At 36.9% G+C, this 25,087-nt stretch overlaps 1 protein-coding gene across 5 annotated transcripts in view; it reads left to right on the forward strand.

The window, feature by feature from the left end:
• The window catches only part of lrp1bb (low density lipoprotein receptor-related protein 1Bb), a 351,504-nt gene extending 328,095 nt beyond the window's left edge, over window positions 1–23,409 (forward strand). For 3 of the 5 annotated variants that reach the window (XM_048193502.1, XM_048193503.1, XM_048193506.1), the window contains 11 exons: window positions 1,733–1,858; window positions 2,030–2,194; window positions 7,621–7,782; window positions 8,508–8,682; window positions 10,261–10,365; window positions 15,714–15,827; window positions 19,413–19,489; window positions 19,793–19,883; window positions 20,006–20,156; window positions 21,447–21,521; window positions 22,053–23,409. In XM_048193502.1, coding sequence (XP_048049459.1) covers window positions 1,733–1,858; window positions 2,030–2,194; window positions 7,621–7,782; window positions 8,508–8,682; window positions 10,261–10,365; window positions 15,714–15,827; window positions 19,413–19,489; window positions 19,793–19,883; window positions 20,006–20,156; window positions 21,447–21,521; window positions 22,053–22,193 — 1,382 coding nt within the window. In that variant the 3' untranslated portion in view covers window positions 22,194–23,409. The remainder of the gene's footprint in view (window positions 1–1,732; window positions 1,859–2,029; window positions 2,195–7,620; window positions 7,783–8,507; window positions 8,683–10,260; window positions 10,366–15,713; window positions 15,828–19,412; window positions 19,490–19,792; window positions 19,884–20,005; window positions 20,157–21,446; window positions 21,522–22,052) is intronic. The other 2 variants (XM_048193505.1, XM_048193504.1) reach the window with 2 other exon arrangements.
• Window positions 23,410–25,087: the final 1,678 nt, after the last annotated feature.

Below are 25,087 nucleotides of genomic sequence, written 5' to 3' on the forward strand. Positions count from 1 at the left end.
AGAGAAACAGTCCATACAAAATAAATAAAACAAACAGAGAATCCAGTGACAAACAATGAAACTTCCATAACAAAAGCAGAAACAAACTCAGTATAAATAGACAGAACACTAATAACATAATACAAGACAACTGGGTGCAATGAAGTGATAATGAGTCCGGGAAGTGGGTTATGGGAAATGAAGTTTAAGGTGAACAATAGTCCATGTTGGAGTGCCCTCTGGTGGCTAAACGGGGCACTCCAACTCATGATCATGACAGGAGCTGACCTAATTGCATATGCATTTGTAGGAGTTTCCCTTTCAGACGCAAAATTTATGGGAGGAGTGTATTTAAATTAATCGCGCAACGCGATTTACTAATGTTTGCGCTAGTCAATTTACTGGTATTTGTGCCGTTATTTAACACCCAAAAAAGCATGTCTTAACCCATTTTGCGACATGGCTGCAATTGTTGCTGCTAGGAAGAGAAACCGCAGAGAACAGAGAGCACGTCCTTTGGAATGCCACACAGTAAGACGTTTTCCGTATATTACATGTAACAACTTGCGCCTGTGTCGACCCGCACCTGATGATCTTTATGTTAATTATGTAAATTATTATGTATCATTATGAAAATGATTCGACTGCGTCTGTGTTCTTTAATTTGCATGTCAGCAGTAGATCATGCGCAAAACTTGCCAGTCCCATCGGCGCATTTGCGGAATGCGCTCTCACGCTAATTTGCCCCGTTTAGAAAATCTGGCTCATGATTTCCTCATTAGTGTTCTGTGCACCTCATTGAGACAAATAACACTCTTCAAAAATTAGTACAGCTCACTACTGTAATGTAACACCCATTTAATTTGTCTCCCCTATGCATTGCATTTGTAACCGCCACATGTGTCAGCTTTCTAATATGCTGTCTTCTCAGAAGCGGGCCGCCTCTGCTGTCGGTCTTGGTTGCTCTTTGTTATCTGGTTGTGTTAATGACCTCACAACCTCAAAAAGATCTTTCTGTTCTGGTGGGTTTGTAGTGAGGGGCAGCTGAGCCAGTCCCCACTGACTCATTAAAGTCAGAGATCTAGCCTGCTGGAGAGACTTCTGCACTGGCAGCAAAAGCTAAAAGTATAGGTTTGATGTCCTCAGCAAAACACTAAAGATTGATACAGATGTTCCCTTATACTGCCGACATCTTTGAGCAATGGCTTTCAAATCTGCGACTTTTGAGTTGCCAGTTTGATGAGATGCTTTGAGAAATTAAATAAACTGAAAAAAATTTAGATGACACTTTCTACAAATAGAGTACAAAATAGGACCTGAAATGTTTTTTTGTTTTGTTTTGTTTTGTTTTGTTTTTTCAGTAATTAGTCAGTGAAGTAAGGGTTAGCCTTCAGAATATGTTGATCATCAACCTCAATATTATTATAAGTAAATATTAAAATATTTACATTTCTTGGGGTTTTAGGTTATATATATATATATATATATATATATATATATATATATATATATATATATATATATATGTTGGTTTGTAATAGGAATACTATTTTTTTTTTAATTATTATTGTAATAGATAAATTGATGTGGTAACAGGGTTGAGTGCAATATGTGTGACGCAACTAATTATTTTTGGAGTAATTATTTTTAATTATTTAATTATAATGATTTTAAACTGAAGTTCAGCAATGATTTATCTAAATGTTATTGTACCTTCCAAGCTAAATGTAGGCTTTATCTTTTTTGTATTCAGTGGCCAATCCCTGTCTACGGATGACCTGCGAATTTATGTGCTTGCTCAATCCAACCGGGGCCAGCTGCACCTGTCCAGAGGGGAAGACCCTGGTCAATGGCTCTTGTATTGACCCCATTGTCTCAGGTCTGAAGCCTCACTTTACTGTAGGGCTGTTCACTGCTTTGTTCTTCGCTAAGCCTGCTGGGTTTTTTTTTGTTTGTTTGTTTTTTCATTTTGGGAGTCCAAAAGAACATGAAAATTGAATGAAAAAAAAGAGATATATATATATATATAATTTATTTCAATGTGATAAAGGTGAGCTGTGCCGACCTGCCTGTGAGAATGGAGGACGTTGTATGGCCAATGAAAAAGGAGATTGGCGCTGTTACTGCTGGCCCAGTTTCTCTGGGGAACGCTGCGAAGTCAACCACTGTACAGATTATTGCTTAAACGGAGGCACGTGCACTGGCTCACCTCTCGGTAAGAAACTCTCTTACCTTTGTAGCTTTGTGTACATTTCAATACATGACGGAATTATTTGCCTCAGTTTGAGATATGAAGTATTTAAATGGCCTTATCATTACTTTTATTCATACATACCCAGCAATTTCATTGAGAGTTTTTCTAAATTATTTATTATTTTTAAGGAAGACATCGGTCACCAAAAATGTGTGGCAGTGTATGAGCTAGCAATAATGGTTATTATCTAAAATTATTCAAGACATCATTATGGTTTGTATGCTAATAACGTATTAATAACGTATTCATTTTTTTAAAAATCAAGCGCTTTGGTCCTAAAAGTAGAAACTTTAAAAGATTGCTGATGACAAAATCAGCAGTGTTTGTGTCTGAACCTCAATTAAAATTAGTCAAGAGTGTCATATTACAGCTTCTTCTATCATAATCAATCAAATGACTGATGAAGCATGCAAGAAAGCAATTATTCTCAACATCAGAATCTTCTGAAATTTGATACATTTCATAATTTTCTCTGGTGATTGTTAATGGCCAAGTGAGATGCAGTTATTATCATTAAAAAGAATATAGTTACTGACTGCTTTGCTCATAGCCTAACTATAAATACAAATATTTATTTTGTTGAGGTCATGTAAATTCAAAACTCAACACCATTCATTGAATCTAAACAGAAAAACGGCTCATTCCACCTCAGCTTTCTGACCTATTGTGAAAACATTACAGCACATGCACTACCATGGTTGGGAATTGTCACTCTGCATGTCCTTCTGAAGGATCTCAACACAGTTTATTTTTAACCAGGTGCCTGTGGACAGTTTAGTCTGATCTTAACAGTGTAGACACATTTTAGTACAGATTGTTTTTTGAGCCTGTCACAGGATAGATGGATAAAAAAATATACAGGACCTGACATCAAACCTGCAGCTCACATCATTTGTTTTAAAGGGGAAAAATGGACTAAATCATTTTTTAGATTTGTTACGGCCCTTGTCCGAGTTAACAGCTCGTTAAATAAAATAACTCCAATAAGGGCATGGACCGTACACATACAAGAGCCACAGACACCGGTAGTTAATTTTCAGGACAATAAATCGCCCTCGTTTAATTGTAATACAAAGAAAAATAAACCATTTGTAAATAATGTTACAAACAAAGTTAGACAAAATATTAACAAAAGAATTAACAGCAAACAGGTAGGGAAAAACAGCCAAAGAAACAAAGAACGCCTGCCTGGCTATTCTCACCAATCCAGAACCTCAACGCCACCTATGGGTCTTTAAAATAAAACTACACAGCCACATAACAAGAATTTTATATATATTTAAAAGTATTGTATTTTATATATAGTGACCAGGAAGGAACATGTTTAAGTAAGGAATAATTGAAGACGGGCCGTTGAATTCTTAGAAAATAATTCACACCCGAGGTGGTAACGCAGCCACGACGCAAAGCGGAGTGTGCATTATTTTCTAAGAATTCAATGGCCTGGAGTCAATTATTCTGCTTATACTACGGTTACCACACCTCAAGACACTGTTTCGATGTTGGATTTCAAGACATTTGTCAGGTTTTTGTCCTTAAAACACTCTTGTGTGTGGGACTAATTTCTTATGCATCTCATCCCAAGCCTCCGTTGCTAATTCCAAAACATCATTTCAGAACTAGTAACAAAGGCTTGAGCCATTGGTAGCGGACTAATACCATTGATACAGTTATTAACACAGTTAGAGAGAGAGAGAGAGAGAGAGAGAGAGAGAATAAGCAGCATATGTGAATTAGCCTACCTGAGTCTGCGTCTCTCACGGCAGCAGCGTCTCTACTAATAGCGAAACTATAAGTTTATCTCAAGAACTGCACAGTTATAACCTCGCTGGTGAGTTATGTATCTTAAGTTACTAAACTGTTTTACTGATTAATTCAGTCAGATTCGAGCATTCAACAGCCCTGAAGTATAATATAAAAAAGAATAGAATAGAATGTTACTGTATTAATCATCTCCATTTCTGGAGACGATTTCTTATTCAGTTATAACTAGTTATAATTAATTATAAATTTAGATCAGCTGTAAGAATTATGTAGCAGATAACACAATCTACTATCCTGTTCATCCAGTGAAATGTTCATTTCTGGGGTATAGGAAATAACTTTCTTACTATACAATACTACTAAGAGCTTGTAGCCAAAATCTGCATAATTAGGGACTCCAGTACATGAGCATGAACCACAAATAACTTAATTAACTAGACTAAACACTAAAGACTTATCTAACATACACGATACAGTACATGCATACAGTTTACCAATGGAAAGAGAGCAGAAGCAAAATACAGGAAAGCAAAAAGTTTGAAATTCAGCAGATCAACAGCCTTGAGCAAACCATCAGTTTCTTAGTTCTAACCCTGCTAGAAATTTTACATTCCTAGTACATTCAGAGATGGTCACGATGTGGAGTTCTTTTAAGGTTTGGGGGACATTATTTGGTGGACCTTCACAGAATATTCATGACGTTCTCTGAACGTTTAGGGAACCATATTTTATTTGGAAATGTTCTCAGAACGTCTCTGCTGCCCTTATCAAAAATTGAATTGAAAATTAGAGCTAAATTGACTACAAAAGTGGCTGTTCAAACAAAAACTATTTTTTCTTAAATGTCTTACAAAAAAAAAGTTCTTTACAGGTAATTTCTGGATTTATATTATGAAACCTTTTCTTTAAAATGCAAATCTCTTGCAGTAAGTCATTAGCTGACAACATGCATGTAACTGCTGTATCACTGCATCAGCAACTACACAGTTATTGTCTTTAAATAAAGCAACATGCAGCAGAACATCAGTGTTTCTGGTTCATCACTGACTGAAGCACAGGCTCTACTCTCCAGCACAATGGTAACCTCACAAAACTCAGATAACAGAAACATTAAACACTAACAGATCTCTCTAGATCTCTGCATCTTCACTTATAACAAACCACTCTGACTTTATTTCTTTCATACAAATCATCTTAATGAGGTGTTGATGTTTTATCAAAATGTATAAATGTCACTGTTACGGAGGTAAGCGCTTGCTTTAGTTGGGCTCCTGACCCTTGACATTTTTACTTTACTTTTCCTCCAATTGTTGTAACTGTGTTTTTAAGCACATTTGTTACAAAAAAAAAAGTGTGAGAAAAAAATCTGATGAAATGGATTTGGTTGCTCGTTGATTATTTTATCATCGTACAGTGGCCTTATTCACTGATCTCTGAATGTTGTGTTTCTTTCATTTTGTTGTAGTTCTATGATAATTCATAAAAACAAGCTACTAAAAGTCAGAAAAGATTTTTGTTTATTGTCACCATTGTTGAGGTTCATACGCTGATTCATGATGTCTGTGTGAGTCACTTCTCTGTATAATGAATTAAAAATAAATAAAACCTTTAAAAAAGAAAAAAAAACTAACAGTTAATACACTCAGAGTTTAGTCTCTGGAGAGGATCAGTGAATCACAATCACTAAATAACTGAATTCATCTGATCAGACTTTTTCTTGCATTTTTTGCTATAACATCCGTGTTTTGGAAACACAATTAAAGCAGCCAGAGAACCTCCATAACTGTGACTTCAAACTTTATTATTTTTTATAAAACACCCACGCAGAAGGTGACGTTCTCATGACCTTGCGCAACTTTACCTACAGTATAAGTATAAATTACCTGTATAATAACCTGTATAAGTTCTCTAAAGGTGACAAAAATTCTGAACCTTTACAGAACATTCAGGACGTTTCTAAAACTTCCTCTTTTGGTAATGAAAGTGCTGCAGTTTAAGGTTCCTTATATGACTTTAGGGGGACATTCCATTTTGCTTAATTTTATGGTCACATAAGAATGTTACAAAGAGGATATTTAGGACATTAACTGAACGTTCCCACATGGTCCTCTGTTGGTCATTTAATAACGTTCCCGATATGAGTTTAGGGGGACGTTCTATTTGGGTTATTTTATGGTCGCGCGAGAATGTTACAAAGTGGATATTTGGGAGGTTATAAGAACGTCCTATAGTAATAGTCCCCTAAACATTCCCAGAACGTCCTGAATGTTCCCTGAAGGTCCACCAAATAACGCCCTCCAAACCTTAAAAGAACTCCACATCGTGACCATCTCTGAATGTACTGGGAACGTTACTAGACACTGTCCTTAACACCAGTGGAGACGTTCTGAGAATGTTCTGGGAACGTAAAATTTCTAATATAATAATAATAATAATTTATAATAATAACCTGTCATCCTAGTAACAGAGGACCATGTGGGAACATTCTGTTAATGTCTCAAATGTCCTCTTTGTAACATTCTTTTTTGACCATAAAATAACCAAAATGGAACGTCCCCCTAAAGTCATATAAGGAACCTTAAACTGCAGCGCTTTCATTACCAAAAGAGGACGTTTTAGGAATGTCCCGAATGTTCTGTAAATTTTCGGAATCTTCATCACCTTTAGAGAACTTATAGGGAATGTTGCACAAGGTCCTGAGAACGTCACCTTATACTTGGGAACACACTCTCCTTTAAAAGGGGTAGGGGATACTTAATGTATCAAATAATGAGACTAAGTTTGATTTTTGCACGTCTCCTCCATTTGAATAAAAGTGCCCTGATGCAATTTGTTAAAGCTCCAGTTGATCTTTGCTGAAGCTGTCTTGATGAGAGAGAGCCAGTGTGAGTCAGAGGATCTTTGATGAATGGAAAGACAAGGCCACAGCTTGGCACAAACTTAGGGGTCCTTAGAAGGCTTCTAGCTCAACATCTTCATGTCAGAATTTCTCAAAATCAGCATTATCTTGTGATCTTTTAAACCATAAGGAGGGGGGTAAGTGAGCCAATGGTAATCTTAACTTTTGGAGGGGAAGTTTATGATTCTTTGTCTTCGAGCATGGTGTTTTGAAACTATTAACAATTCTTAAAATACTAATATGCTGCATAGGTATCTACATATAAATTATCATTCCAAAATCAAAATTAAAACTCATAGATACCAAACATGATATACATGTGATCATGATCACATGTATATCATGTCCCCTAATATGACCCCATTAACTTAATAACTTTTCATTTTCTTTTATTTTTACACTAAATCTTTTGATGCAAGTTATTTTCATGGCAGAGCTTGGTTCATTTGGTTGCTGTTAAGGCTGTTTTTAGTCAGCTTCACATCAGGAGTCAGTGTATGGTTCTTGTGGACTGTAGTACAGTTTTAAGTATAAATTGCCTATTGAAAAAAAAAACCTTTCTCATGGCCTCTCTGCTGAAATTGCCTCCAGCAAACAGCTCACATTCTCTGCAAGTTTTGGTGGTAAAACTTGAGAATAAAATGATCACGTCTGCTACTTGTATTAATACTTTATGGCCTTTTCTTCTTAATGTGGACACATCTTTCTACTGATTGTTTCATAGGGAAACCTACTTGCCGCTGCATGGCAGGCTTCACCGGTCCTAACTGTGAGAGGCGGGTCTGTGATCATTACTGCCTGAATGGAGGAACATGTGATGTAAGCCCTGGAAACCAGCCAGTGTGCCGCTGCTTGGCGGAGTACACGGGTGACCGCTGTCTGTATCGTAAGTATTGTAAGAGATTGCTTGTACTGGACCTAGCAGAAATGTTCAGCAACTACATTTCAGTTCAATAGGTCACTGATTCTCATGGCAGCTAATTACACCCACAGTTGTGCCCTTTAAATTCAACATCATCATAATCCATATTGCTTGTTTAAATCATTCAAGTACCAAGTGAAACAGAATGAAAGAACTGTGGAGAAAATGATATGATATCCAGAGTGGAATTTTCTCTTGAGTTGTTGTATTTTAACATAGAAGACCAGTCACTAAATTGTGGTTAATGGAACAATTGTTACATTTTCTCTCCACAACTAGCAACAGCAACAAAAAATTCCCCCAAAAAAGTAAATATTGTATTTGACTCAAAAGGGCATTTGCCAGCATTTGAACAATCTGTGCCCAAAGAGGTTTTCTAAATGCTGCTGTAACAACCTTGAGGTGTTTCTGTGTTTTGCTGATAAAATATTTGCTGTTATAAAGTCTTTGTTATTATAATTTGTTGCAAAACAATTTAATCTGTGCACCCGTAATGCATTTTTAGTGCACTGCACCCAAGGGGTGATGCATTTTCATCTTAGTACCAGTAGACATTTGATGCGGATAATTAAGTCTCATTAAAGCTTTGTAAAATTCTAATTAAACTTGAGCATAATATGAAAGAAATGTGCACTTGTATCTTAATTAGGGGCATATCTTGTGTTTTTTCTGTTTCTTTTCCATGTCAGATATCTGTCATCACCACTGTGTCAATTCCAAGGCATGTACGCTGTCCGGATCAGGGCACGTTGAATGTGTGTGCCCGGCTCGCTATGAAGGGATCAAGTGTGATGTCGACAAGTGCCTGCGTTGCCACGGAGCCCCATGTATCATTAATGGAGATACAGGAGATGTGTCTTGCAAGTTAGTTGGCCGTTTTTTTTTTTTTTATATTGCTATTATATTGAATGTGTTTTTAGGCAAGATTACTTGTAGACGTATCAAAAGGGAGATTTCAAACCTGTCATTTTTTTGACAGTATTGGCAAGGAAATTGCTTGTTATATCTTTAAAAATCAATATTCATCTTGCAAATTAAGTGCAGAATTGATGTTGTGCCTTTAATTCTTTTCATTCTGCAAAATATAATTGTATCCATGATAGTACATTTCACCAACAGTGGTGAACATTCATGTAGCTCATAATAGTACAAAGCCTAATTTATGTCATTTATTTATAGGTTAGCCCAGGGGTGTCCAAACTCAGTCCTGGAGGGCCAATGTCCTGCAGAGTTTAGCTCCAACTTGCCTCAACACACCTTCCTGGAAGTTTTTATTCTGCCTAGTAAGGCCTTGGCTGTGTCCGAAATTGCCCTCATGCACTATTCCCTACATTAGTCCAAAAATATAGTTAATTTGAGGGAAGTTAATGAAAATGAATGAGCGAATTCAGATAAGTGTGCTGGAAGGCCTGCTTTTGCATAGTTTGTTTTTGCTGTTTAAAAATCATTTGAAACTCAGCAAACTGACAGCTCCAGTAGTAAGATGAAAAGATTTATCTTGAGCTCTGTCATGGAAACTATCTATAAACCTTAATTAAAAAAATTAATATCCAGTTAAAAAGGAATTCATACCTGTATGATATTACACTGTACCCACATTGGACCAGTGGTTTGGAAAATGGATAGATGGATGATTCAGCTGCGGGCGCCATCTTCTGCTCAGATGTAGGAATTCATTCAGTGCGCGACTCTCACAGTGCATTATGGGTATTGTCTAGATGTTGAGCGTACATCGGAGCTACGTTCCATTCGACAGGGTCCCAACACAGTGTTCACTGCTCCCTATTCCCTGAGAATGGCATATCAGTTGAATTGGACTTCGCTGACAATAATTGCTTATTTGGAACGGCCTGCAAACATCAAAGAAAGTCAACGACAGGGTCACGCAGATTATGATATAACATAAAAATTTAAAAACTCTTTCAATGGCTCCGTTTCATCGTTAGTTCTGACTGGTGACGTGGTTCGCAATGAAAGTTGGGTGATTTTCCCTCTCTACTTCCTGTGAAGTGATGTATCAATGTTCCCTTATTCCCTATGCCATTCGCAGTGCCTTTTGAACTGAACATGTTCACTCCCTTTGGATTGTAATCTCACTTAAGATGGCGGAATACCCTGTGAAGTCTACTTACGGTCGAATGGAACACATGGTTGTACACTCGTTATTGTGGTGCATTGTGGAATTGAATGAGTGCACTTTATAACGTCCACTATGGTTTCGGACACCACTACAAATGGCTGCCCCCACAAATAGTGCCCTATTTAAGGGTATAGAGGGCGATTTCGGACACAGCCCTTGATTAGCTGTTTAGGTGTGTTTAATTGGGGTTGGAGCTAAACTCTGCAGGACACAGGATTGGACACCTGTAAGTTTCCACTGAAATGATTCTTCGGTCTATGTAACAATCACATTTTTAGCTCAAATTGTTCTCGTTCTGCCAGCTGTACCAGCGGTCGAATCGCCTCCAGCTGCCAGTTGTGTGATGGCTACTGCTATAACGGAGGCACCTGTCATCTGGACCCCGACACCAGCCTACCCTTCTGCCAGTAAGAATGACTAAGTGCCTCCTTTTGTCCACATTCCAATTCCCAGCTATTAGACCCACACAGCGCTTAGCCTTGAAAGCCTTACCATTAATTTAGAAAATTTCTACAGATCTGAAAGACTAAGTTTCCCAACAATAGTGCCCAAAATTACCTTGGTGGGGGGCTCTACACTGACACTTAGTTTGACAGACTTAAAAAGCACAAAGGAATAATTAGGCCAAGCTCTTATATGCCTAAAAGCCTAAATTTGGTTAAAAATCATATTACAGCCAGCATGAGAAAGAATAATCAGAACTACCAAATATAGTACTATTCAAAAGTTTGGGGTCGGTAAGAAGTTTTAATATTTTTGATAGTAGGTCTCCTATGCTCACCAAGGCTGCATTAATTTGATCAGTAACAGAAATATTATGATATATTATTGCAATTGAATAATATATTTAATGCATTTTCAAATGTAATTTATTCCTGTGATAGTCGTCAATGTCACATGATCCTTCAGAAATCATTCTAATATGCTAATTTGGTGCTCAAAAAACATTTCATATTATTGTTAGCATTGAAAACAGTTGTGCTGCCTAGTATTTTTGTGGAAACTGATAAATTTTTTCAGTATTCTTTGATGTATATAAAAGAACAGCATTAATGTAAAATAAAAGTCATAAATGAAACATTATAAATGCCACTTTTGATCAATTTAATCCTTTCTAAACAAAAGTAATAATTTATTTTTTTTTTTTAATCTTACTTGGCCCAAACTTTTGATATATGTATAATTTTTTTTTATTAAATTATCTGGACTATTAGATATATAGCTGAAACTGTTGAATGCATAAAGTCCCTTTGACTTGATTCGTATCAGAGCTTCAGCACAAAGAGAGAGGGAACATTCGCACAAATCATGTGAAAGGTCCTCTGTGTATGGGAAATCTCACTTTTTATTAAACAGTACTGTTTAATTATTAAAAATGTATTGTAAAATCATGGCTTTTAAGCTGTCATCACTGGGCATGATGTTTTTTTTTGGAGGGAGGGGGTTGCTTTGTGTTGATAAAGATGAGGTTAGGCTCACACAATGCAGGAGCTGCTGACAGGATGTCTACCCTGTGGACTTGTGTATATTGGGACGGCATCCTGAGAACAGCTGGAGTGCTGCTCTGTTTGGTTCGGCGGGCAGGAATGGATACATTTAGAAAGCCTGACAATTTGTTTTGTCGAGAATAAATTCGCTTTTCTATTGCGAGATCAGGAGCTGTTGAAGGCAGTGGCTGCTTGCAGAGCACCATGTGTTTAGGATGTTGAAAACAGAGGTAGTAAAGGCCACAAAGCTTTCAGCTGTGAAAAATATTTGTCCCTCACACTTTTATTTGAAGAATTTCACTTTTGTGCTGCAAGTATTCACGGAATGAAAAGTGTTTCAACACCTTTATTTGCAGGGCTCCACATGTACATTTTTTTATTTTATTTATTTTAAATTAAATTAAATTATTTAAATCAATTAAATTATTTGAAATTTTGTAAGTAACATTTTAAGTACATTTTATTTATTTATTTAGACTATAATCACAAGGTAAAAGCTGAATTTAGAAAATCTATTCTAACAATCTGATAACTTTAATTTATATAAATAATCAAATAAATTTTAGAAATGCGACAATTCAGTGTTAATCAGTGTTTGCATCTAGTGTATATGGTTACACTAAATATACACTGGAAACAGTGCAGCTCAATGCAAAACTTTATGCAAATTGAGTGTCCAATGTCATGCACATATGCACTCATAATTTTCCACAATACTTTTTAATTGGGGAGTTGTGGCCTAATTTGGGCAGTTGTGGCCTAATGGTTAGAGAGTCGGACTTGTAACCCGAAGGTCACGGGGTCGAGTCTCAGTTCCGGCTGGAAATGTAGGTGGAGGGAGTGAATGAACAGCGCTGTCTTCCACTCTAATTACCCACAACTGAGGTGCCCTTGAGCAAGGCACCTAACCCTCAATCACTCCCCGGGTGCCACAGCAAAAATGGCTGCTCCAGGTGTGTGTTCACAGCGGGTGTATATGCGCTACACGTCACGTCACTTTCACTTTTAATTACAAATGCTAAAGTCCTGCTTTGAAGAATCTCACAGCTGATCATGAGGTCCTATTGTCTTCATTTGTTATAATTCTATTGTGTGTATGTGTAAAGACCTAAATGTTTGTTAATTATTTCCCATACTATTTGCACCTCCTGCCCATCCTTTCCTATGCAAGGAATATACAGTTATCATTCTTTTTGTTCCCATCAGATTTTATTAACTGCAAACACAGATTGCGACAGAAGGCATGTATAACGGATGCTCTTTGAAGCATGGTGGTTAGCAAGCATTAAATTATCACCAGTTTTATTCAGTCCTCAAACTTAAACAGGTTGTAAATGGTTGTTTTGAAAATCGTCAAATGCTCTGTGCAGTTTATATGGCTTTTGTGGCAATGACTGGCATAATCGAGAGAATGGAATCAATTTCTATGCAAATGATCTCTCTCTTTTTTTATTGTGAGGTCACGATAATGTATTTCATTCACTGGCTCTGAGTCACAGGAAATGTATGGAACGATGGATCTGCCAAGAAGTCATGATAGTTGACCTGAAATGAATATAATTTAAATGAATTCATTATCAAAGCCTAGGAGTCATATATTTGGGAAGGCAAAGAGTTTTACTTCAAAGTTGTTTACTCTCATGATGCTCAGACAACCTGACAAGAAGGAAACATAAAGCATTTTTCCAATTTTTTATTCCATATATATATATATATATATGGAATATATATATTCCATATATATATATATATGGGGTGGGATATATATATATCCCACCCCTAATATATAAATTAGGGGTGGGATGTAAAAAAATCGAACGCGCAATACTCTCACGCAAGTCTTGTACCTAAATTCACACAAAAATTATGTCAACATGCCCATCTTAGCAAGTATCCTAACAAATATAGCAGGTTATGTCCTAAGAGAAAAACGAGACCGACAACACATGTATCAGTATCAGTGTACTGGATCTTTGAATTATGTCTTAAAGGAACAGCAGTCTAATATTCCTGCTCTATGTGTTTTAATGTTAATCAAACAACAAAAGACGAAGAATTCACTCTTGACTGAATATGTAACTTCAATAATGTAACTTCAATGAAATTGTAACTTCAATAATATTTAAACTTTAATTATTCAAATAAGTTTATATGAAGTGTTATTTTGTATTTGATTACTTTATTCAATTTGGGTATATCAGAGCTCGAGTTGAAGCTGCTTCATCGAGCCCCTCCTCAGTGGACAGCAAGCCAAATTAGCTAACCTAATACCCTAAAGATTATATGGGCAAATGGGGACTGAGGAGACAAGTTGCTCAAGTTTAGGAATAGGAATGTTGTCCCATTCTTGTCTAATACAGGCTTCTAGTTGCTCAACTGTCTTAGGTCTTCTTTGTCGCATCTTCCTCTTTATGATGCGCCAAATGTTTTCTATGGGTGAAAGATCTGGACTTCAGGCTGGCCATTTCAGTACCCGGATCCTTCTTCTACGCAGCCATGATGTTGTAATTGATGCAGTATGTGGTCTGGTATTGTCATGTTGGAAAATGCAAGGTCTTCCCAAAAGAGACGACGTTAGGATGGGAGCATATGTTGTTCTAGAACTTGGATATACCTTTCAGCATTGATGGTGCCTTTCCAGATGTGTAAGCTGCCCATGCCACACACACTCATTCAACCCCATACCATCAGAGATGCAGGCTTCTGAACTGAGCGCTGATAACAACTTGGGTTGTCCTTGTCCTCTTTAGTCCAGATGACATGGCGTCCCAGTTTTCCCAGAGAAAACGCCTGCGCTTCTGGATCTTGTTTAGATATGGCTTCTTTTTTGACTTATAGAGTTTTAGCCGGCAAAGGCGAATGGCACGGTGGATTGTGTTCACCAACAATGTTTTCTGGAAGTATTCCTGAGCCCATGTTGTGATTTCCATTACAGTAGCATTCCTGTATGTGATGCAGTGCCGTCTAAGGGCCCGAAGATCACGGGCATCCAGTATGGTTTTCCGGCCTTAACCCTTACGCACAGAGATTGTTCCAGATTCTCCGAATCTTTGGATGATTTTATGCACTGTAGATGATGATAACTTCAAACTCTTTGCAATTTTTCTCTGAGAAACTCCTTTCTGATATTGCTCCTCTATTTTTCGCCGCAGCATTAGGGGAATTGGTGATCCTCTGCCCATCTTGACTTCTGAGAGACACTGCCACTCTGAGAGGCTCTTTTTATACCCAATCATGTTGCCAGTTGACCTAATAAGTTGCAAATTGGTCCTCCAGCTGTTCCTTATATGTACATTTAACTTTTCCGGCCTCTTATTGCTACCTTTCCCAACTTTTTTGGAATGTGCAGCTCTCATGAAATCCAAAATGAGCCAATATTTAGCATGACATTTCAAAATGTCAATGTTATCTATATTCTATTGTGAATAAAATATAAGTTTATTATATATATAAATTATATAAGTTTAGTATATTATTGCATTCCTTTTTTATTCACAATTTGTACAGTGTCCCAACTTTTTTGGAATCGGGTTTGTATAATATATATATATATATATATATATATATATATATATATATATATATATATATATACATGCTGGACAAAGCAGCAGTCTTGGAGAGACTATTTTGACTTTATTTCTTTCTTTTACAAGGTATTGTAGCTGCCAACTTGGAAATTCACAACACATTTACAATTTCATCGCTGTCCCCCCTAGATATCTGCGATTAACTCATCTGTCAACCTGAGACTGGCTCAGGCACAGGCACAGGCTTTACCTCTCTATTGCTCATCATTCACCGTTCCAGTGAAATCACAAATATATCACAGTATATCACTGAATGTGATATACTGTACACACTCTGAAATACAGTTTGGATTGTTTAAAAAAAAAAAGAAAAAATGCAAGCCTCATGGTTCGAAACTCCTAAATTCAATTCAGTTCAGTTCAATTTAAGTTTATTTGTATAGTTTCAAAGCATCTTTATAGAACATTTCTGTAAAATGATTTCTAAGAAAAACTAACCTTTTACAGTAAACAAAAGGAAAAATCATTGAAAAGTCATGGAAATTCATGGGTGAAAATTCTAGGAACGCTGAATTCTAGAAGCCCAGCAGTGAAATGCATATAAAACATGAAGGATCCTGAAACTATAAGAAAGACATGACCAGACACTTACTGCTACTGTACAGATCATGCACTTTTTTTAGTTCTGCACACTTAGTTCACATCTTACTGTCCTCACCTCACTGCGATGTCTTGCAGTTGCACGGCAGGGTTCAAGAACCAGCGTTGTGATGAGCTGGCCAATCCCTGCGATTACTACTGTCAGAATGAAGGGATATGCACAATAACTGCCCTTAACAAACCTCGATGCAAGTAGGTCCAACTGTTCACCTGATATAGACATTTCATCTCCACCAGCTTCCATCCATCCAGTTGATTTACCCTAACCACTTCCCATGATCCTACCATCCTCCAGAACACACATCCCATTCTGTGCAGCTCTCTACCTTCAGGATTCTCTCTGTGTGCTTTTTGCCTATTTTATTTTTCAATCATCCTGTACAGTGTCTGCTTAGGGAAGAATTAATATAGTCAGACAATTAAAATGTGACCACACTCAGTTTGTTATACAGTGTACAGTTGTAATGTGCAAGATCCAGTCTTCACCCTCATTTCATCCTCTGATAAACAAACATCAAACATCTGTTTAATCATAAACATGACCCCCACTGGACTGCTTACATTTACAAATAAGATGATTCATGATTTTCTTTCCGCTTTACTGCTCCCCATTTAATGAGTGTTTTTAGTTTGGTTGCACTGCACATTTGCCTACTATTAAAATGATAGTCCTGAAAATGACAGCATATAAAGAGACTCTTATGCTCACCAAGGCTGCATTTATTTAATAAAAAAATACAGTAAAAACAGTAACACTGTGTCCTAACCAGCCGTTATGGCGATAAGCGAATATTTTATTTTACAAACGGTTTCTATTACTCCGCGACGTCGCGGCTGGAACAGCAACACAAAGTATGGCAATGATAATCTCAGGTACTGTTTATTTAACGTTAAAAGCGTCTAACGTGAGTTTGAATATCGTTCTGTGTTCCCAGCTCTTTAGCTGTAATGAAAACAACACTTGCTAATTCACCTCAGATCTTGAAAATAAATAAATGGGCACAAGAACGTTCAAAATGTCAACTCAATGCGAACAGACAAGTGTATTCTATGACAAAAGATTGGTTCAGTCACTCCATATGTACTTTAAATAATGTTTAAATTGTGTATTTATGAATTGTACTAAGTACTTGCCTATTTCATTGTATCTGCTGTGCTCTTGCCGAGAGATCCTTCCCACACTCTCTTCTGATTGGCTGTGGTTTTTGTCAAATTGCTCGTCGCTGGGATCTTATCGCATCATGTCTGGTTAGGACACGGTGTAATATTGTGAAATGTTATTACAATTTAAAAGACCTGAAATCATTCTAATATGCTGATTTGGTGTTCAAGGACAATTTTGTATTATTATCAATGTTGAAAATGCTTCATATTTTTTGTGGAAACCATGACTACCAACATTCAAAGGTTTGGGGTAAGTATGGTTTAAAAAAAAAGGAAATTAATACTTTTATTTAGCAAGAATGCATTAAATTAATCAAAAGTGACAGTAAAACACTTATAATGTTACAGAATTTCTATTTCAAATAAATACTTTTCTATTCATCAAAGAATCCTGAAAAAAAATGTTCTGTGGTTTCCACAAAAATATTAAACAGTAAAACGATTTTTAACACTAATAATAATAATAACCAATATTAATAATTGAGCATGAATAATAATTGAGCACCAAATCAGCTTATAAGAATGGCTTCTGAAGGATCATGTGACACTGAAGTAATGGCTGCTGAAAATTCAGCTTTGCCATCACAAGAATAAATTACATTTTTAAATCTATTCAAATAGAAAACAGTTATTTTATATTGTAATGATATTTCAAGTATTACTGTTTTTTACTGTAATCTTCATTAAATAAACGCAGCCTTTGGTGAGCATAAGAGACTTATTTCAAAAACAAACTTTTGACCAGTAGAGTATGTATAATGTTTATTGGTTTAGTTTAGTTTTAAAGCTGCTGTAGGTAACTTTTGTAAAAAAATTTTTTTTACATATTTGTTAAACCTGACATTATGTCCTGACAGTAGAATATGAGACAGATAATCTGTGAAAAAATCAAGCTCCTCTAGCTCCTCCCAGTGGTCCTATTTCCATTTGCAGAAATACACCGCTCCCGGTAAGAAACAACCAATCAGAGCCAGGAGGAGTGTCTTAGCAGTGTCAATCAATCAAGCTCGCGTGCGCGCTGATCTCACCCCTCCCATGCACAGCGCCAGCGCATACAGGCTTCAAGATTACCGGTGTGCAGCTTTGCTTATGGCGGAAAAACAATCCAAACTGCCAATTCCTCGAGTGGCACCTGCTCATAAAATAAAGACGGGTAAACGGAAAAAGACAGATGACGATGATAAAAAAGCCAAAAAGAAAGAATTAGATAGAGCCCGAAATAAAACGAGGGTAAATATCGGAGCGGCTTTTCCGAGGTGGAGGGAGCTATGTATCCTGAACGGATTAAAAACCGATGCAGAGTCAGCCACATTTCTGCTTGACAAGTAAGTATCCCTGCTTGATTTGTTTAATTTTTTAAGAACTACACAACTAAGATAATTTCAAAACAGGACTGACAAATTATGTATGGCATGGTTTCTTGTAGATTTCAGGGTGGTCCTTTGCATATAACATCGTTTTATTTCGCCATAAGCAAAGCTGCGGCACACCGGTAATCTTGAATTTGACGCCTGTACACTGTGCATGAGAGGAGTGTGATCAGCGCGCACGCGAGCTTGATTGATTGACACTGCTAAGACACTCCTCCTGGCTCTGATTGGTTGTTTCTTACCGGGAGCGGTGTATTTCTGCAAATGGCAATAGGACCACTGGGAGGAGCCAGAGGAGCTTGATTTTTTCACAGATTATCTGTCTCATATTCTACTGTCAGGACATAATGTCAGGTTTAACAAATATGTAAAAAATATTTTTTTACAAAAGTTACCTACAGCAGCTTTAAAGGGATAGTTCACCCAAAAATGAAAATTTGATGTTTATCTGCTTACCCCCAGCGCATCCAAGATGTAGGTGACTTTGTTTCTTCAGTAGAACACAAATGATGATTTTTAACTCCAACCGTTGCCGTCTGTCAGTCAAATAATGCATGTCAATGGGAACACAATATATAAGAGTCAAAAAAACATGCACAGGCAAATCCAAATTAAACCCTGCTGACGACACATTGATGTCCTAAGACATGAAATAATCGGTTTGTGCGAGAAACCGAACAGTATTTATATAATTTTTTTACCTTTTTTACCTCATCAGAAAGCGTTTTCAGATCATACCAACCGAAGCGTGAGGCAGTTGGACATAGTGGTGTTTTAGAGGTAAAAAATGATATAAATACTGTTCGGTTTCTCGCACAAACCGATCGTTTCATGTCTTAGGACATCAATGTGTTGTCACGAGCCGCAGGGTTTAATTTGGATTTGTCTATGCAAGTTTTATTTACTCTTATAAAAGAAGTTCCCATTGACTCACATTATAAGACTGACAGACGGCAACGGTTGCAGTTAAAAATCATCATTTGTGTTTTACTGAAGAAACAAAGACAGCTACATCTTGAATGCCCTGGGGGTAAGCAGATAAACATCAAATTTTCATTTTTGGGTGAACTATCCCATTCAGGCTTTCTGTGAGTTTGGGTGAACTATTCCTTTAAGTATGTTTTAGGCCATTGTCTGTTTAAATTCACTCTGCAGTGCCCGAGTTTTATTTTAAAACTGTCAGCCGTTTCTTCTCTTTTCTGACTTGCCTTCTGTTTGTTTTGACTCTGTTGTTTTAAATCAGATGCTCAGCTAATTGGTCAGGGACGCAGTGCGAGAGGCCGGCCCCCAAGAGCAGCCGCTCCGATAACACAGCTGGAGGTGAGCGATGCAGAGAGCTTTCACGCTTTATAAAGAGCTCTCCTCTCCTAATTCAATAAGGATTCAGTCCTTGAATTATTAAAATGAAAAGAACTGTTATTTCATCAGTCAAATGACACATCTGAATATACATCTGAGCTTCTTGTTAAATATTGGTTCAATATCTTTTCAGCTGCAGTAGTGTTTATTTAATTTTGCTGTGATGGAGTATCTAATAATTTCCTGTTCCACCTGCATAGACACCTGGGGAAATAGGCTTAATAGTGGCTTTTTGCTTCTGGCTTTTTTTCTTGTGTGAAACAGGAAGTATAGCTATCATTGTGCCGTTGGTCCTGCTGGTCGTTCTGATTACTACAGTGGTTACAGGTGTCTTCATCTGCAGAAGACGACAAAGGTACTTTTTGATTTGACAGCCCTCACTTTGTCTTTTTGACTACATGTTCAAAAATACACAGTACATATAAACAATGTAGCCTTCAGCCATCTGCAGCTATTTCAAGTGCTACTCTGTCACAGGGGGAAACGTGTACAACGGCAGCCCATAACTAATGGAGGCATTAATGTGGAGATAGGCAATCCGTCCTACAACATGTATGAGGTGGACCATGACAACCACGCAGATGCTGGAAGCCTTCTCAAACCAAATTTCACACTCGATCCCCACAAGGTTTGTGTTGGAATATTTTACACTCCTAACACAAGAAATCTCAGAAGCTGATGATGTATGTCCATAAATAACAATGTGGTAGATCAAGAAAGAACATGTTTCTGTTCTCTCCTGTAAAATATCTGTTGAATAATTGGCAAGTGTAAATAAGTAATATTAAATGGTTAGTTCTCCCAAAAATGAAAATTCAGTCATTACTTACTCACCCTCATGTCGTTCCACACCCATAAGACCTCCGTTCATCTTCAAAACACAAATTAATATATTTTTGATAAAATCCTCAGTGAGGCCTGCCTTGACAGCAAGTTAATTTACACTTTCACATGCCCAGAAAGGTACTAAAGATATATTAAAACAGTTCATGTGACTACAGTGGTTCAACCATAATGTTGAACCATAAAGGGTGATTTCAAAACACTGCTTCATGAAGCTTCGAAGCTTTAGGAATCTTTTGTTTCGAATCAGTGGCTCACATTTGAACAATCAAACAATCTCAAACTGCCAAAGTCACATGATTTCAGTAAACGAGGCTTCGTTACGTCATAAGAGTTTCGAAATTTCAGTGGTTCACGTGACTTTGGCAGTTTGATACACGCACCAAACCACCGATTCGAAACAAAATATTTGTAAGCTTCGAAGCTTCATGAAGCAGTGTTTTGAAATCGCCCATCACTAGATTTTGTTGAATAAAGTTATTTTTTGTGTGTTTCTCGTCACTTCATAACATTAAGGTCGTCACATGAACTGTATTAAATATGTCTTTAGTAGCTTTCCGAGCATTTGAAAGTGTAAATTAACTTGCTCTCGATGCAAACCTCACTGAGCCATGGGATTTGATCAAAAATATCTTAATTTGTGTTCCGAAGATGAACGAAGGTCTTACGGTTGTGGAACGACATGAGAGTGAGTAATTAATGACATTATTTTCATTTTTGGATGAACTAACCCTTTAACGGTTGCTTTACACCAGGGCTGTTATCTTTTGCCTGCATCCTCTCACCCAAGATACCAGTGAAAAATATTCACTGATTTCACTACCTCGCAAGTTTGCCTCATTAAAGCTGCAAACATTATATTTTTTCCCTTTGAAAAGAAATAACTCTGACATCTGTTTCTAAAAACTCATGCCTTTTAAAAGCAATGCAAAAATGGCAGTAACAATACGCGCTCGGTTTTTCTTGCGTATTATGAAAATGTTTCTGTCTAAATAGCAGCGTTACATTGATGTTGTTTAGTGACAATGACGTTCTAAATGTCGACTGCATGCTGGGGCAACTGTGTGTGTTCCAGGGCTGGTGTGTAAAATCCAGTGACCCTTGCACGCTGAATATTCATTCTGTCCCTAAGGAAATAATACCTGGACAGGTGAACGCCTTGGGCTCCTTTGTCTCAATTATGTAGCGAATCACAGTCATTCTAAATGACATTTTTGCATGCATGTGGTGGTGTGACGTGTGATAGTAAGTGCATGGCTTTATGGCTCAACTTCTGCTGTGTTTTTCATGTTTCTCGTTTTTAGTGGTTCATTTATGCGGGAGGTGAGGTTGATGGGGTTGTGAGTGATGCTTATAATATATTTATCATCCTTTGCTGACATCAGCATGTCACCATAAGCATGATTGAATATGCTTTCAAAGCACCGAAACCAAATGATGCTACTGAATCCACTTTTTACTCCGGCTGCAGTGGAAGCAACTCCTTGAACCAACTTTAGTCCTGCACAACTTGTTTTAAATTTATTTCATTTTTGTAGTATGTTTAACATGTGTCATTTAATGAATTATCATTCATTTTTTTTATTATTATTATTATTCATATACGTTTTTCTTTAAAATGAGTTCTGGGAGTGTGAATGTCAACTGAATGTCAATTTTCTTCAATTATCTCTCCAACCAGCCAGTGAACTACTCCAATCCGATGTACGCGAAGATGTACCTCGATGGTCAGAACTGTCGCAAGCCAGTCCTCAACATTGACGAAAGGAGAGAGCTACTCCCAAAGAAACTTGAGGGGACGATTCGAGAAACCGCCGCATAGCCTGACTACACTTTGTACTCTTTTTTTACTTAAATGTACAAAATGTATAAAACACAAGGAAAACAAAAAAAATTTTCTATTTCCTATCAGGTTCAGATATCTTGTTTATATTTGGTTTCTTGACAACATCAGCATTGCGCCTTTATGTCTGTTGCGATATTTGGAGTCATACTTGTCCATCTATTTTTTAAACTGTTTTGTTGTACTGCACATGTGACACACAGCTGCTCATTTGCACATTGTGGACAGTTACCGAAATTACAACAGCAAAATCTTTTTCTTTTAATTGGTTTTATTTCTTCCTAAATTTGAAGTATGTTGCCTTGGGGCATCATGACAGCTTTTGCCTTTTTTCTTTCTAGCGTTTACTTCACATTACACTGTGAAAGTTTTCATTTCCGTATAGTATTAACCTCATTTATCGTATTTAATTATGCTAGAAATGCCATATTTGTGCCATCTAAAGGGTTTTTGTTATATTCATGTAAGATTTTATTCTTTATTTCCCTCCTACCGCTTTCTTTCACAACATAGGGCTACATAAGTCAACCACTTGACTTGAGTCAGTTCTTATTGAAGAAATGAGTTTATATCTCTCCAGTCTTGTTTTTTTCATTTCCACCACCCAGAAAAATGCTGCAATTATGAACCATGTGTATGAAACCCAACCATGTGGCATGCTGGGATAGCTCAGCACTGAATGGAAATATTGACCAAGTGCCGTCCTCTCTACGGTTTGAAAACATCTCTGCGAAACTGATATCTGTTTGATGGTCATTAAACTACAATCTAGTAGTTGTGTGTAAGACATGCTACTTTTCTGCTACTTTGCCTGCTTAAAGCTATATTTGAGCTCAGCAATACAGCTACAGTACACCGGCTTCATCAAGCAAATTAATGCTGACTTCATCACTGTTAGACAAAAGACCTAGGACAAGATATCACGTATAGGTCACGGATCGTTCTTGACATGTCATGGACGCCGGAGAGAATCAAAGTTACTGTTACATGGGAATTTTAGAGATTGTGAATTAAATCACGTGACCGGTTACTTTCAGAAGGGAAGCTACTAAGATACAACAGATTTTATAATTTTGTATTTGATTTATATGTTGTTTGGCTGCTTGTATTTTGGAGAAAAATGTATTAAATGTAAGTACTTTTTATATAAAAAGCAAATCAATATAAAATAAAGACATTTTATTTCCATTTCAAACAGTATTTTGTTTCACTCTGTACTTCACTTCTTTATTAAAATCTAGCTTTTGGTTTGAGTGACATATTGTGCTTTGTCCTTGGACAGGAGTGTCAGAAGCTGGAAAGTCTCAGATGTGAAATGAGGGGGTTCAAGTCACATTGTCGGTAGCAGTGAAGTCAGCAAGGATAAAATTCACTTTTGCTACTGTGAAGAAGAAAAAAAAACTATTTTAAAACTGAATGCAAAGAATATAGTGAATACATGTACCAGTGCAGTTCTGGGTGGCCATTACAAAACCTTTCCATGCCTAATTTATTCCCACAAGCATGTGGCATTGCTGCTGTAAATAATTCCTAAATCTTTTTGTATGGGATTGTGCTTTAAGACAATAAGTCTTAAACTAGGGTGACATTATCGGGGTAAAATCCTTTAAATCCTTTTAATGAAGTAACAAAGCCAATTCCAAATGAAGGCACGATTCCATGCTGAGCGCAAATCTCCCACATTTCCTATTTCCCATGTGTGCATTTCTGGAATTAACAGAGATCATTCCTGATTATTTCCATGGGTTTAATGTACTTCCCTTGAATACATATTTTGGTGGTTATAGTTTCTGTAACTCAGAAAGAGGAAGATATGAAATTTTAAAAATGGCAGTATTGATTGCTCTACTGACTATGTACTCTATTATTGCATATTACATAAAGGACTATACATGAAATTAAATCAGTTCAGTTTTCAAAATGTCTTGGTCACCCTTTCCAGTATAGACAATTATATTGTTGCTTCTTCTACATTTAATCTAAATCAAGGACATAAATGGTGAGTCAGCCCTTCCTAAGAGCTGGTTTCCCGCTAAATATTGGAACATGGCTGTAGAAATTTGCTCTCATTGAAATGCACATAGTGAAGTCAGACGCTAATGTTGGCCTATGGGGTCTGGCTGTTCTAATTCATCCCAAAGGTGTTCAGGTCTGGTGTTTGTGAAGGCCAGTCAGGTTTGACTCAGTAAATCTTTATGGATATTGATTGATATGCTGAAGCCGAAAATGTCCTGTCCAAACTGTTGCTAGAGATATATAGTGAAGATTTGAAAAAGCATCTTTATCATATCTCTGATGTGTATGCTATGTCATCTTTGTATAACACATCTCACATGGTATTTAGTTTCATGATAAAATGATTAATTTCTTGATTTTCTACGAAATGTTTCTTATGTTGTTAAACTTGATGAAAGAGAACTATGGTGTCATACTTTTATCTCCTCGCTGTTATGATAAAAGCTTGCTAATGACGATATCAAATGAAGCCTGCCATCGATTTCTTAATGGAGCTGGCTGGTTTTATTCATTGGACAAAATTCAGCATCAGTGTAATAAAAGTAAGCCGGAATCCAAGTATTCATTATAGCAATCAATAATGGGAGGAAAAGACATGGTAACAATGAACAGCATTCTGCACGCTGGCACACAGATTTATGTTTCTCATTTAACAACTCTGCTATATTCAGGTGGATCCATCAGTTGCGCTTATCTGAAATAACTAAGACGCAATTCATCTGGATAGAGGCGAAGTGGAAATAGATATTTCCGTTTTCATTGTCCTAGACAATGAAATAGGTAAATCACATGACAACTTCATGGATTGTTATTCTTGAGTTAAACAATACGGAAGACAAGATTGACTTGCATTGCAA

Source organism: Megalobrama amblycephala, linkage group LG6 (genome assembly GCF_018812025.1).
Source record: "Megalobrama amblycephala isolate DHTTF-2021 linkage group LG6, ASM1881202v1, whole genome shotgun sequence".
NCBI classification, from domain to species: Eukaryota; Metazoa; Chordata; class Actinopteri; order Cypriniformes; family Xenocyprididae; genus Megalobrama; species Megalobrama amblycephala.